Source organism: Euphorbia lathyris, chromosome 2 (genome assembly GCF_963576675.1).
Source record: "Euphorbia lathyris chromosome 2, ddEupLath1.1, whole genome shotgun sequence".
NCBI lineage: Eukaryota > Viridiplantae > Streptophyta > Magnoliopsida > Malpighiales > Euphorbiaceae > Euphorbia > Euphorbia lathyris.
Window position 1 is genome coordinate 65,201,037 of NC_088911.1, and position 13,232 is coordinate 65,214,268.

The 13,232-nt window shown below is 36.2% G+C and overlaps 1 protein-coding gene across 7 annotated transcripts; it reads right to left on the reverse strand.

Annotated features, from left to right (window-relative positions):
* Window positions 1-252: 252 nt before the first annotated feature.
* Window positions 253-11,909, reverse strand: LOC136218492 (membrane protein of ER body-like protein). 7 transcript variants are annotated; one of them, XM_066005385.1, is made up of 10 exons: window positions 11,548-11,909; window positions 10,497-10,646; window positions 9,311-10,012; window positions 8,491-8,634; window positions 3,615-3,833; window positions 2,838-2,999; window positions 2,556-2,636; window positions 1,752-1,952; window positions 1,180-1,241; window positions 253-893 (listed from the first exon to the last, which is right to left on the reverse strand). In XM_066005385.1, the coding sequence occupies exons 1-10, from the start codon at window positions 11,732-11,734 to the stop codon at window positions 420-422; spliced, it is 2,382 nt and encodes a 793-aa protein (XP_065861457.1). In that variant the 5' UTR covers window positions 11,735-11,909; the 3' UTR covers window positions 253-419. The 7 variants fall into 7 exon arrangements, with proteins under 7 accessions (XP_065861457.1, XP_065861455.1, XP_065861454.1 ...); XM_066005383.1 differs by having other exon boundaries at window positions 1,752-2,000; window positions 9,311-10,006; window positions 11,548-11,906; XM_066005382.1 differs by having other exon boundaries at window positions 1,752-2,000; window positions 11,548-11,906.
* Between the last annotated feature and the right edge of the window lie 1,323 nt (window positions 11,910-13,232).

Below are 13,232 nucleotides of genomic sequence, written 5' to 3' on the forward strand. Positions count from 1 at the left end.
TGATTTTCGAAAATCGAAAATGTAGTTCCTTAGCAAATATGACATTGAACAACTTTAATTCTTGAAAATTTTCATATTCAGGTCGTTAAAGATGGTTTTAATAACATTAATTTTTTTAAAAGTGTGAAACCTCAATCCTCATTTATAGTCCTTTATCTAAAAATTAATGAAACCACATGGGTTTTATTTGAAATTAACCTGCATGTAAAAAAAATAAAAATGCGTAAACCAGAAAATAGCATGCTTTTAGGGTGACGAAAAATAGAAGAATTCTATGGAATTTGACTTGTCCAAAGTTACGCACATTTTAGGTAATATAAAGATTTAACTAAAGTTATGAGTAGATATAATTGCAATAATGCTTATTGAAAAGAAAGATTCAATTCAAGTTTACCTAGATCAGACTAAATATCAAGACTTCAATTCGATGCCCATTCCAGTTCAGAAGGTTTTCTACCACCAGGGACTATGATGGGGATTGCTAAACCTGACTCATCAAACCAACCAAGTTTTCCCATCACCTTACTGATTAGATCACCAACTACATAAGAAACACCAGAGATCATGATTCCAACCATGACATAGTACAATACTGTGCTCATATAAGCCTTGGGCGGCCTCCGGACATAAACCTTCCCCATAGCAAGCAAAAGAATGCATACGACCGAGACACCTCCCACCACTGCTAGTTTGAGATCTTTATCGTCACTCTTACGAAATGAGAAGCTGTAGATCACAGGAGCTAACATGCCAAAGATGAGGAAAGATATGATCGCTACTGTTGCATGAAGCGAAAATTTCTCCCTTCGTCCTAGTGTTGCTTCATAGTGGCCCTCACGCTCAATCATTTCATTAGAAGACACGCTAGAGGTGTCATTTTTTAGCTCGATAAGCTGTGTCAAATCAATGCCAGTTTATATGTAGGTGAAAAGATATGGAACAAAATGCATTTCACTCAGTTACATTCTATCATGATTTAAGTATAAGATAACAACTAAAGTCTTTTCAAATAGATAACAGAAATAAGATTATGATCTTGACAAACTAGAAATATTTTCAAATGAGATGCATCATCTTTCCTTTTGGTAATATTGGAATTCTTTTCAAAAGTTCAGTTAACAAAAAGGTTTTAAGAGGATTTTCTAATACAAGCGGCAAATTAGAAGAAATATCACTTACATTGTGGCCAATGATGAAAAGTCCACCCATCAAATTCGCCAATCCCAGTGCTAAAATGTTCACTGCATAAATGAATGATCAACAAAGTTACGAGTTCCTTAAGTATATTTATAAGATGATCGATAAATAAAGTATACCTTTCCAGTAATCTAGAAGCAGCATATACTTTTATATTCATATGCATGCCATAATACAGTGCAATAGCATGAAACCGTAAACTGTTCAACCTCTAAATTAATCTTGGTGGTGTTTCTGCAAGTTATGTTATCACCATTCAACATGTATAATGTGATAAAGAATGCAAATCCCATGCACATCAATAATTCATGACATGTTTTCTTCAGCTAAATTTTGCTAGATTGAAAGTTAAGCTACAATGTCCTATTGCATAACAAGATGATCAAGTTATTCACAAACCACTAGAAAACAAAGCTTATGACTGAATAACTTGGTGTACTGCATATAATAGTTTCAACATGGCAAAAGATTATAATGTGAAACAAGAAAACGAAATCGCTGAATTAACCTCCTACTGCTAGAGTAGCATGTAGGAAAAGAAAACTAATGCTTACATGTAGTCGATCCAGCACCAGCTGCGGATGACACAACACCCAGACTTGTGATAGATTCTATTAAACCACCATATACAATGCTCTTCAAAATATCCAAAGTAACTCCAGCACCTTCGCTTGTATATATTGGGGTCCCAGTTTGCAGCGTACTACTGACTTCCATTGAGCCATCATTTCCTTGTGATATTCGAGTCTGAGAAACTGCAGGATCAAGTGAGCTCGTTTCAACAATAACTATCACATCATCCCCTGCAAGGATCGCCATGTCAAAAGGATTCTGATACGTAAGAAGTCTAGCGCATCTATACAAAGACTTAAATATCTGACTTCGGAGGGGAAAATGTCCAAGGAATTTCTTGGGGGTATCACAAGTGGTTATATATAAAATATTTAAGAGAACTAGCATGGGGCTTTTTTGTGCTGAGGCTAACATGATGCTCTCTCCAAGCATGCACTTCTGTAAGTAACATGATCAAGTTACATTCAGAAGCACAAATTGTTTAATTGAAATGAGGATTGAGGCATGAATGTTATTTATCTTTGCCATTTGGATTGAATTGAAGAATATAGTAATATTACGATCTATCAAATTCAAATGAGGTTATAATAGAAAAAACATTTTCAATGATAAGTTGCAAAGGAACTTAAACAGTGTGAGACTCAATCATAGTGATTGGTAATTTAAGGAACCAACTACAATTTGAATTACAATGAAGAAAAATCAAATTTCAGAAGTAAATCGCCAGGAACTAGAAAACATTCTAGGTATATCATTCCCAATGAATCTGAAGTGTTTTAAAGTACCTCTATGCTTGCTTTCCGTAGCAATAAATGTTGCTACTTTATTACCAGTTGTCTCTTCCTCAGGAATTGAAATCCTTTGGCCTGAAGAAAACATAGCATTAGTTTCATTGAGTATAACACGACTGAATCACTTAGAAATATCATTTGCCAAACAATCTAATTGGAATGAAGTTTCTAGTATTATTGAGGCCTGGTCATTTTGGATAGGTTGTATTTCTTCCATTGCTATGTTAGAATACTCGTCTATCTCTGCAGGTGACAGCTCAGGTGTTAAAAACTCACATGTTGAAGACACTGGAGAATTCATTCCACCTCGTGGAGATCTTTTTGAGGCATCTTCAGCAGTTGCTTCAGTAACTGGAATGCCAGGAAGGGCTGCAGCTTGATCACCTTCCTTATTTTCCTCCTGAACAGTGGATATAAAATAGTTCGAAGTAGCGCTATCTGCGAAAAAATTGTAAATATTAACCAAAGAAATTTTTATTCGTATAATTGACAGGCGAGTAATAGCACCTTAAAAAATGTCGCAGATCAATGTAATTTCTGAAGAAAACACCTTTCTGAAAATATATTACATGAACGTATGCACATAATGAAAAAAGAACACAACAACATTGATTTTATGAGAAACAGATATAGATATCTAGATTTTGGAAGCATAATTAAGCCAGAAAACATTTTCGTTGGACATACAGAAACAGAAAATACACCCTCACATGCAGAAACAGAGAAATACGGAACTACCCCACACATCAAAACTAAAATCTATTAATACTACAAATTCTCAGAAGCCAGAAAGTGCAATACGTAACAGGAAATGGAAAATAAAAGACCAAATACTGGAATAATGTTAAGCACTCTCACTTAAACATTGGAACAACAATATTCTTCTAACGAGAACAGTTGATTTTATGAAACACAATAAGCTTTATATCATACTGATGTGCATAACAGTGTCTTAAAACCGCAACTTAGCATTGGATGGCCAACTTCCAATAAAGCATAAGCATGTACAAGTACACGTGTAAATATAAATGTGCAGAGCAATAAAAATCACACCTGCATCGGGTTTTACAGTTGCACTGTTCGATTTCTCCCTCATATTGGTTGATATATTTTCAAAATATTTATTATCTTCTGTTGAAGAAATCACAATCTTCTCCCTAGCTTGTTCAGATACTCTCCCCATATGACTTACAAGTCCCAATGATGGAGATGCAGTCGAAGCGAAAAGACCATGTTGATAGGGTTCTGTCACATTTCCTGTCACACGATAGTCTAGTTATAAGATTAAATTAATTGCTTTATCTTCGAGAAATACTGATAAGAGATTATTGAAAGCAAGAAAATCTTGACAAGAATGTGAAAAGAATATTTTACGCGACAAGAGAAGCATAATTTGTGATTTTGCTCATTTTCAAATATTATCTTTCATAATTTCCTAACGAACCTAGGATATTGAAAACGAGAAAAGCATGACAAGAATGTGAAAAGCAGCACCTTATGGGACAAGAGAAGCATAATTGGTTATTTTGCTCCTTTTCAAACAGATATCTATCTTTCAAAAATTTCTAACAAAAGCAAGCACGGAGAGGTTTTTTGGAACAGGGACATCACCACGAGAGCACATACATGCTTACAAATATGCATGTAAGACAAGGAAAGAGTTTTACTCTTTGAGTGAGCCTTTATGGACTCATGGTAACGATATAAGTCAAAAGTTATCATGGTTCCGTAGAACTGCAGGATTGTTGCAAAGAGTGGGACAGTAATTCCACATGCCTACAGGAACCATTAATGCATCAATTTCTAAATATTTGGTCTAGGCCTAATTGTTTGACTTTTGCAAAATGAAAAACTAGAGAGAATATTTGAAAACTAATAATTTGTTTCATAATAAAAGGAATAATTGAATTTGTCATAACTTTCTTGTCTTTGCCTGGCTTGTACCGGAGACCCTAGCTTAGCTGAAGACTTCTCACATTATTTTCTTCCTTATTTAACAAGGGATACTTTTGTAATTAGTCTAGGAGCCAAAAAAAACTCCAGTGTTTAATCTTTCATTCAGTCTTTCAATTTCAATTACTTTTCTTTAGTTCTTCTTTCGATTCAATGATTTCTGTATTGAATCATTTTCCTTGTTCATCTAGAACAATTGTCTTTCACAAATTGCGTTGATTTGTTTCTGGAATCTATTCGATTCTTGGATTCTTCTCTATCATGACTACAACAACAACAACAAGAGGAAATCCAACTCCTAATTCTTCTGCAACAGGAGGAAATGAAAATTGTTGGACAATATTCCACAGGACATTTCTACTCCAAATTATGTTTTGTTGGATACAAATTTGTCCCAGGATCCAATTCATCCTGTTTCTAGTTCTGTTTCAATACATGACAGTTCTACTGCCATTATTCCTGTAATTCCTACATGAAGATCTAATAGGTCCAAACAAACACCTACATATCTTCAAGATTTTCACTGCAATCAAGTGACTTCTGCCCCTATTTCAAGATCTACTGTTTTACATTCTATCCAATGTTGTCTCTTATGAAAACATTTCTCCTGTGTACAAGGGATATATTTGTAACCTTGATATTATACCAGAACCAAAAAGCTATAAGGAAGCTGCACAACATGAATGCTGAAAACAGGCTATGCAAACTGAATTAGATGCTTTAAATAGTGATGGTACGCTCGAAAGGTATAAAGCATGTTAGTAGCAAAGGGTTACACACAAGTAGAAGGCACTATATAGATAGTTCTCCAGTTGTCAAACTCACAATTGTGAGATTAGTTCTAGCTATAGCCACCATACAAAATTGAAAAATATACCAATGTGATGTCAACAATGCATTTTTACATGGTTTTCTTGATGAGGAGGTCTATATGGAACCTCCACCAGGTTTGATTTTACCTGACCTTGTCTGCAAACTTGAAAAGTCCCTTTATGGACTTAAACAAACAAGCACACAATGGTTTGCAAGGTTATCATCTTTTCTTATTCAAAATGCTTACAAACAATCTCCTATGATCATTCTATGTTTATCAAAATCACAAATGGAAAAAAATCCATTAATAACATTTTATAAATCTATGTTGATGATATCAGATGCAGAGGAGATTGTTCATATTAAGGCATTATTAGATAAAGAGTTCAAAATTAAAGACTAGAGAGTTAAAATATTTCGTAGGCCTTGAAATTCCTAGATCAAAACATGGTCTTAACACTTCCCAAAGGAAATATACTCTTCATCTTCTTGCAGAGCTCGTCCACTTTCCACGCCCATGGATCCCACACTGAGATTGACAAAAAGAGAAGGTGTTCCTTTAACAGATTCTTCTTTCTATAGGAGACTCATTGGCAGACTCATCTATCTTACAAATACATGTCGAGACATCACTTTTGTTGTTCACACTCTGAGTCAGTTTCTTTCTCATTCATCACAAGGCTGCATAGGCATTTTTGCATTATTTGAAGCAAGATCCTGGGAAAGGCTTATTCTACTCATCAAACTCCACTATGCAATTACAAGCTTATTCTGATGACGTTCTATTACCGGATTCTGCATCTTCCTGGGCACTTCACTAATCAATTAGAAAAGCAAGAAACAACCAACTGTCTCTAAATCTTCAACAGAAGCCGAATAAAGATCTCTCTCATCAATCACTAGTGAAATTCAATAGCTTCATTATTTTTTTCAAACACTACACATTCCCCATCCACAACCTACACCTTTATTCTATGATAATGCTTCTGCTTACACATTATCAAAAATTCCACCTTCCATGAACTCACCAAACATATTGAGTTAGATTGCCATTTTGTGCATGAAAAATTTATAGCAGGGCTATAGCCAATCGTTTCCTGATCCGAAACTTCTTTTGGCAATGGTTCAACCAAGGCAACCTCAAGACTCCATGGAAGCTATAGACAGGAAGTTTGAAGAAATGAGGGAGCTCATCATGGAGCAGAATCGGGCTCATATCGAGCGACAGAGGCAAACAGAAGAACAACTCAAGGAGATGAGAACCTCCATGGAAAGTTTCAAGCTCGAAGTATTGACTATAGTGCGACTGCCCGCCGGAGGTTCTAACCGAAGGGAGGAAGACATTCCAGAGCCCCAACCACGAAGACAACCCACACCACCACACTCGCCTCCACCAGGGCGGAACACAGTGTATTAACCACTGAATCAAATGGGTCCTAGGGCTCACGAGCTAAGGCAACCTAACTATGTTATTGTTCATAATGCTGATAGCGATAGTGACGTCTTCAATGACATTGGGAATGATAGAGCCACTAGAAATGTTGGGGATGGTGGAAACGCGAGGATTATTGGTAACTGGGATGTGGGTGTGGTTAGGGAAAACCCATACCTTGACAATAACCATGCTAGGGGAGTGTATGTCAGGAACTTCGAGATGGATGATGCTTTTAAGCTTAAGATTGATTTACTTCGTTTGGGGGTGAGTTAGACATAGAGGGGTTCTTGGATTGGCTGTCCGAAGTTGAGCCGTTCTTTGAGTATGCCGGAATTCCGGATGAGCGGAAAGTGAGGTTGGTGGCGTATTGGTTGAAATACAACATCTAGGACCGTATCGACACACAGATGGAGATTCGAGTGCAAGACGCTCGAAACCTAGCTCTCAAGGCCGAATCGCAGTTGAGTGTGAGGATACATGAGGAGTATCAAAGGTCTAGAGTAGACGGTGGAGGAAGAAATAGTGTGAAGCCGGTTGATAAAGGCAAGCAGGTAGCAAGCACTAGTGGGGCGAAATTTCCAATTACGGGAAAGTCGTCGGAGGGAGATACGAGACCCTATAGGGGGGCACCTCCACTATGGGTTGGGCTTGGGATTTTATTTTTAACCCCGAGCCCAGTCCGGCCCGAACCAGCCTAAATTAATAGTGGGTTGGGCTGGGCTTGGACTGATCATCCCAGTCCGACCCATGGACAGGTCTACATTCAACCATCTACCACATCTTAACCTTTTTACTCCTTTTTGCTTGTAACCGTAGTAAGGGCATAGTCTTTAATTTTGGGGAAGTATTTAAACCGCATTGTTTGTAAGGATGGATAACTTTCATAAATCAAATTATCAAACTCCTTTGAGCCTAGTATTGGGATTAACTCCTAGTTTAGTTAGAGAAGAAACCTCTTCGTTGATTTACGATTAAAATCATCACATTCGTCTTTAATCTGTATAAGTTAGATTGCCACTGTGTGCATAAAAATTTATAGCAGGGCCTATCAAACCTCTTGGTATCTCTACTATTTTCCAAATAACAGATATTTTCACAAAACCACCTAAACCTTTATTCTGTTCTTATGCACAAATTGAAAGTAAAATCTTTATACACTCCAACTTGAGGGGGTAACAAGGGATACTATTGTAATTAGTTTAGGAAAGCTTATATATGTTTATAATTAGGTTAGGAGGGGTAGTTTAGTCTTTACACATAAGAGTGATATAACCCTTATACAAACGGCTATATAAGAGATTGTAATTCTTGTTTACAGGTCAATGAAAGTTTATGTTCTTCCTCTTCAATTCATCTGATATTATTTTTCTCAGTTCTCCTTTGCAAGTTTCTTTGAAGCTTACTCTTCCATCAGAACTATGATTGACTTTAAATCATCTATATTCTTCCTTCTACGCATCCTTTAATTCTCTAAATATTTTGATTTCATGATGTTACACTATTTCCTTTCACTTATTACTATTCTCTAAATTACTTTCTTTTTTTGTTGGATGTCAAATAAATTCAATAATGACTGGGCATTTGTCAGTGCCTAGATCAATGGCTAAACTAAAATAGACAACATTAAATATATTAAGAAAATTGAATGGTCAGATCCAGCACAGCAGAAGGTGCAAATAGAAAGATGATAATGAGCGAATCCTCATAGGATCAGAAACCAAATCACACCTTGTTCAACAGCAAGTTTGTTTTTATCAGTTCTGAATATAGATGAGAACCAATTTGAGTTGCCTGCAGGTGTCTTTTGAAGATCCTGCACATTATTGGTAAGGCTGTTATCTCCAAAAAACCGAAACGGTTTGAATCCATCTCCTGTCAAATTTGGCAAAATAGTAAACCTTGCAGTTAGTGATATGATCCATGAGAATATAGATTAACAGAAGAATATACAATCAGGAAGCAAATTCCCCAAAAAGAGCACGGCCACATCCAATTATAAGCGTATAAAATTTCATACATGAATGTCATTGTTGCAAGAACATGAATAAATGAGAAATACACTGGTATTAAAACTTAATTCTTTAAGCATGAACCAAACAAACAAAAAAATTCAAGCATGAATGACATTGTTGCAAGTACATTAAAAACTGAGACAGAGACTGTCATTAAACTTCATTCATTAAGCACAAACCAAACAAACAAAAATGTTATGAAAGGAATAATAAAGTGTACTATGAAGTCCTCCGCTCATTAATTGTCTAATACCATTATATGTTATACATTTGTAAGCTGAAGCCCTTACCAAGTCACAAGTTCAATCCAATGCTACAAACTACTTTTACCAACAAAATAGACAACAAGCGTTACTCATTAAGAAAGGAAATTCTGTAAATGATCTTTTCGATCAGAGAGTCAAATCCGTTTAAGAGAGTTGGGACCAGTTTGAAATAGAAAATCTCAACACCATCCAAACAAGTAGCCAATAATGAGAAAAACAAGATTTTTAAAATAGAGTAGTTTAATTAAATAGCAATGCTAACGTTTATACCTGTAGGAATGAAAAAGCTGAAGCATGCTAAGCACCTGAATACCTCGGGTTCTCCACCACTATTGTGATTATCTGCTGCAAGAGCTGGAGTATCACTTGAGTGAACATACACCTCGGATTCTCTGCCACTATTGTGATTGTCAGCTGCAAGAGCTGGACTATCACTTGAGTGAATGCCAACAGTTTCATGAACTTGAACATTGGATCCATTGGTTGAAACAGCATCCAAATCTGAGGGGAAATTTGCCTCTACTTTATTGTATTTTGTTTTACGACGTGCAATTCGAATTTGTTTTCTGCGAAGGATAACCCTTCTGGTAATACAAGAGTTACAATTAGGACAATACAAATCATGAGTATTTTGCTTCTCTAGCACCTTCTCAACATCAAATTCAGTCCCTCCCTGGTCAACTTCCTTTATGGAGTTAAAATCTCCTACTCCTGTAGTTCCATTGTTAAAAGAGTTGGATTTCATTGTTTGTTCCTCAAGACCATGCTTTAAAGCTGTTAATAAAATTGAATCAGAAAGCCCATTGCCCAAAAAATTTCTGCACTCATTCATTTCAGCAATTAGACTTTCGTCCTTCTCCGAATCCTTTATGCTGTTGACATCTACATCTCTGGAATTTGTCCCAAAGGTAAAACCTGGAATACTGCCATTCTTCATTTCAAAACCTTCACCAACAGATTTTGTAACTGCAACTAAACAGAAAATGTATATTTCATTCATGAAACGCCGGAAGAACATTAGAGAGTTTCTCAGAAGATTATGTCAAAGTAACATTTTCTGCAAGGGCAATTTCTATAGATATGTCAGTTATTATTTCATTGGTCACAGAGTTAATCATCTGCAAGCACCTAATGCAATGTTGCACTTTATACTAGTAAAGTGGTCAGAAAAAGATATCTAGCCATTTGGTATCTAGAAAATGGACAGATAAAAAAAAAAAAAATTACAAGCCAAAATAACAAAGAAATACTTGAAGTTCATTCTCAAGTAATGTCATGTGAGTCAATTATTAGCATTGTGCAGTACCACTAGAAAAAAGACTCCATTGTGCTAAGATATGATATAGCCTATAAAATTTCATTTGTTAGTTATTTTCTTTTTTTACGGGTCTGTAAGTCTAATTTGCACTAACAGTATCTATTAGCATTCCCTGAAAAAATCTTTGCAGAAACTGACCTTCAGTTTCAAAATTAAAACACCGTTGCTTTTCATTAAAGGTTTTGACATGCATTGGCATGTGGAAGTACCCTCTAAGATTCAGATTAAGATCAATCAACTGACTTCCCATGCAGTAGGTCCACTCGCAGTGCCGACATTTCCATAATCCTTCAGTAATGAACAAGATGTAACAGAATATTCGCCAACTCCAACCCACAGTATCCATAGAAAGTAAATAACACAAAAAAAAAGGTCAAATTTTGAGTTGAAATGATCTAAGAATCATGGAATATGAACCTTCATTCTGCAAATCTCTAATATTATTTATCAATATTGAAATAACAGCTAATAAAATTAATTGGGATGCTATCTCATTTTGCAGACACAACTCTTGATAACTTGCCTCTATTCTAAAACTGAAACCAGGATGTTCATGTTAAATAATTAGTGGGTTCCATAAAAAAAAAAAAAATAATTATGTTTTGAAAAATAGCACTTGAAAGGGAAAAAAATAGTTGTATTTTTCGATATTTAGTTACAACATGAAAATAGGAAAAATAGTGGGTAAAAAGCCATATATTTCTTTTGTTGATTAAGGTAAAATTTTATAACTTATTTTTTTTTTGTTGCACCATATTTTTCAGCAAAGAAAGAAGCATGAAGACCTACAATTGGCATATGAATGTGGATGGAGATGTGAACATTTATCTAATTTGCATATGAGTGATCCAGAAACATTGTTTGACATGGAGATGGAGAGATGAAAGGAGTTGCAGGTAGCATAAAGAATGAATGAACCATTGACAACATAGTCAAGCCAACCCAATCTGTATGGGCCAGATAACATTGAAACTAGGGAATTAAGAAAGAAAGCAATTAATGCTGCGCATACTCTAGCTCAATTGATACAAAATCGAAATATTTAATCAAAGAAAGTAACAGAAGCTGGCCGAAGTAGATGGATCCACCATTAAAATAAAATAAAATTGTGTTCAAGGAGGAAGAATAAGAAGAAGAAAAAAAGAAAAATGGAGAGTAAGAATGTTGATCGAATTGAGTAAAGTAGTACCGTTGTTTTGATCAAAGTAGACACTATTGAGTAATCCAGTAGCGTCTTCCAGAAATCCCTTTGTAGTCTGAGAATGAACAGCATTGCTAGAAATAGCAACAGCGGAATTGTGCCTGCTCTGCAGAGACACTTCCTTCTCCTCCTCATCCGTCTCTACTAGTACCAGATTCTGTTGATCGACTTCCATTGTTTGTTAGCAGAGAGAGAGCTTGGGGTTGGGGTTGAAGAGAAGGAAATGGCTTAATATTAATAATGATAATAATAAATAATCCACGCCAACCATCTGCTTCCGCCATTTTCTCTCATAAATGCCATTTCATATTTTATACAAACAAACAAAAAAAAACGAAGACCAAACTACAAACATGTGTATCACTTGTTTATTACTTTATTCAAATTATTTCTACTTGTATCTGTAGTCACTATGACTTCTTTTTTTTGAAGTATTCTCCCTATTTTACCCCTCCATTCCATATTCTCTTTTTGTTCTCTCTCATCTCTTTATGCAATTAATTCCCACCTGCACTCACGACTTCATCTTTTTCTTTTGCTTAATTTACTCTTCACAATAATTTCAGCTTAATTATTTCTCATGTTCACTTAACTTTCATCTTTTTTTAATCACATTTCTATTCATTTTCTCATTCACTGCTTCAACAAATATAATAACTGCCGGAATGGGATATGGAAACCAACAACACCCACCAACGGGTTTGGCCGAAATTCTATGTATATCAACGCTTAGGGTTTTGATTTTTTTTTTTATCTACAAGAAGGGGCTAAAACACCAAGGGGAAGAAAGTGGTTATGCATAGAAAACTAGTACCACAAAGATCTAAAAATAAAATATTCTGGATGCTTACAGGAGGTGCGTCACACTCGTGAAGCTAGTAAAAATGGTGCCGATAAACCACATCCTCACTAGCAAGTCTAATAACGCCAACTCAAACACAACCTTGCGGTAATGTCTATTCTATACATACTTTAAGACCAAAATACAAACCATACATACTTTAAGACCAAAATACAAACCTCATAGATAAGCCAGTACAGCTGTACAAATGCTAAGATTCACTGCAACGCCTCCTAATCATCTCCCAGACTCATCACGCAACACCCCACCGGTCGAAGCGAAACCCGGGTTACCTTTACTAGCTCCATCACTGTTGAATTTAACCCAACCGACACCCGGGGGTCCCACCTTACTAGAACATCTCTGACATGTCGTTCACTAAACCGCTGCTCCACACAAAACGCATTGCTAATCTCCTTTGCTTTAGCATAAATAAACTCCAGCTTATTCGGGAGGATAGCGGTGCTAGGCTCAAAAATAGAAATACACCGCCATTTCCAAATCCACCATGCAGTGGACACAAAAAGAACCGGCCATGAAATACCACGTCTCATCCCCTGCGTTACCAGCCCGTGCCGAACCCAATCCTCGAAACCCAAACCATTGAACCTGACCCATTCCATAGTAGGGATCAGACCCCGCTACACGTCAGTCGCCTAACTACACTCCCGAAGGATATGGATCGTTGATTCCGGAAAACCACACACTTTACACGAGCCACCCTCTTATCATTAGATAAAATACATCATGAAGCAGAAGCTAGAAAAAATAGTGACTTCTTTCCGGAATATACAGGCCCCAACACGCCTTCCAATTAGTATCTGAATCAACG

Coding starts and splice junctions, on each gene's coding strand:
- LOC136218492 (XM_066005382.1), bottom strand. CDS start 11,734: ATGGAAGTCGATCAACAGAATCTGGTACTAGTAGAGACGGATGAGGAG. Junction 3,834..8,490: donor CAAACTTGCTGTTGAACAAG/GTGTGATTTGGT, acceptor TCTTATAACTAG/ACTATCGTGTGACAGGAAAT. Junction 1,242..1,751: donor TGGTGCTGGATCGACTACAT/GTAAGCATTAGT, acceptor TCATTTATGCAG/TGAACATTTTAGCACTGGGA.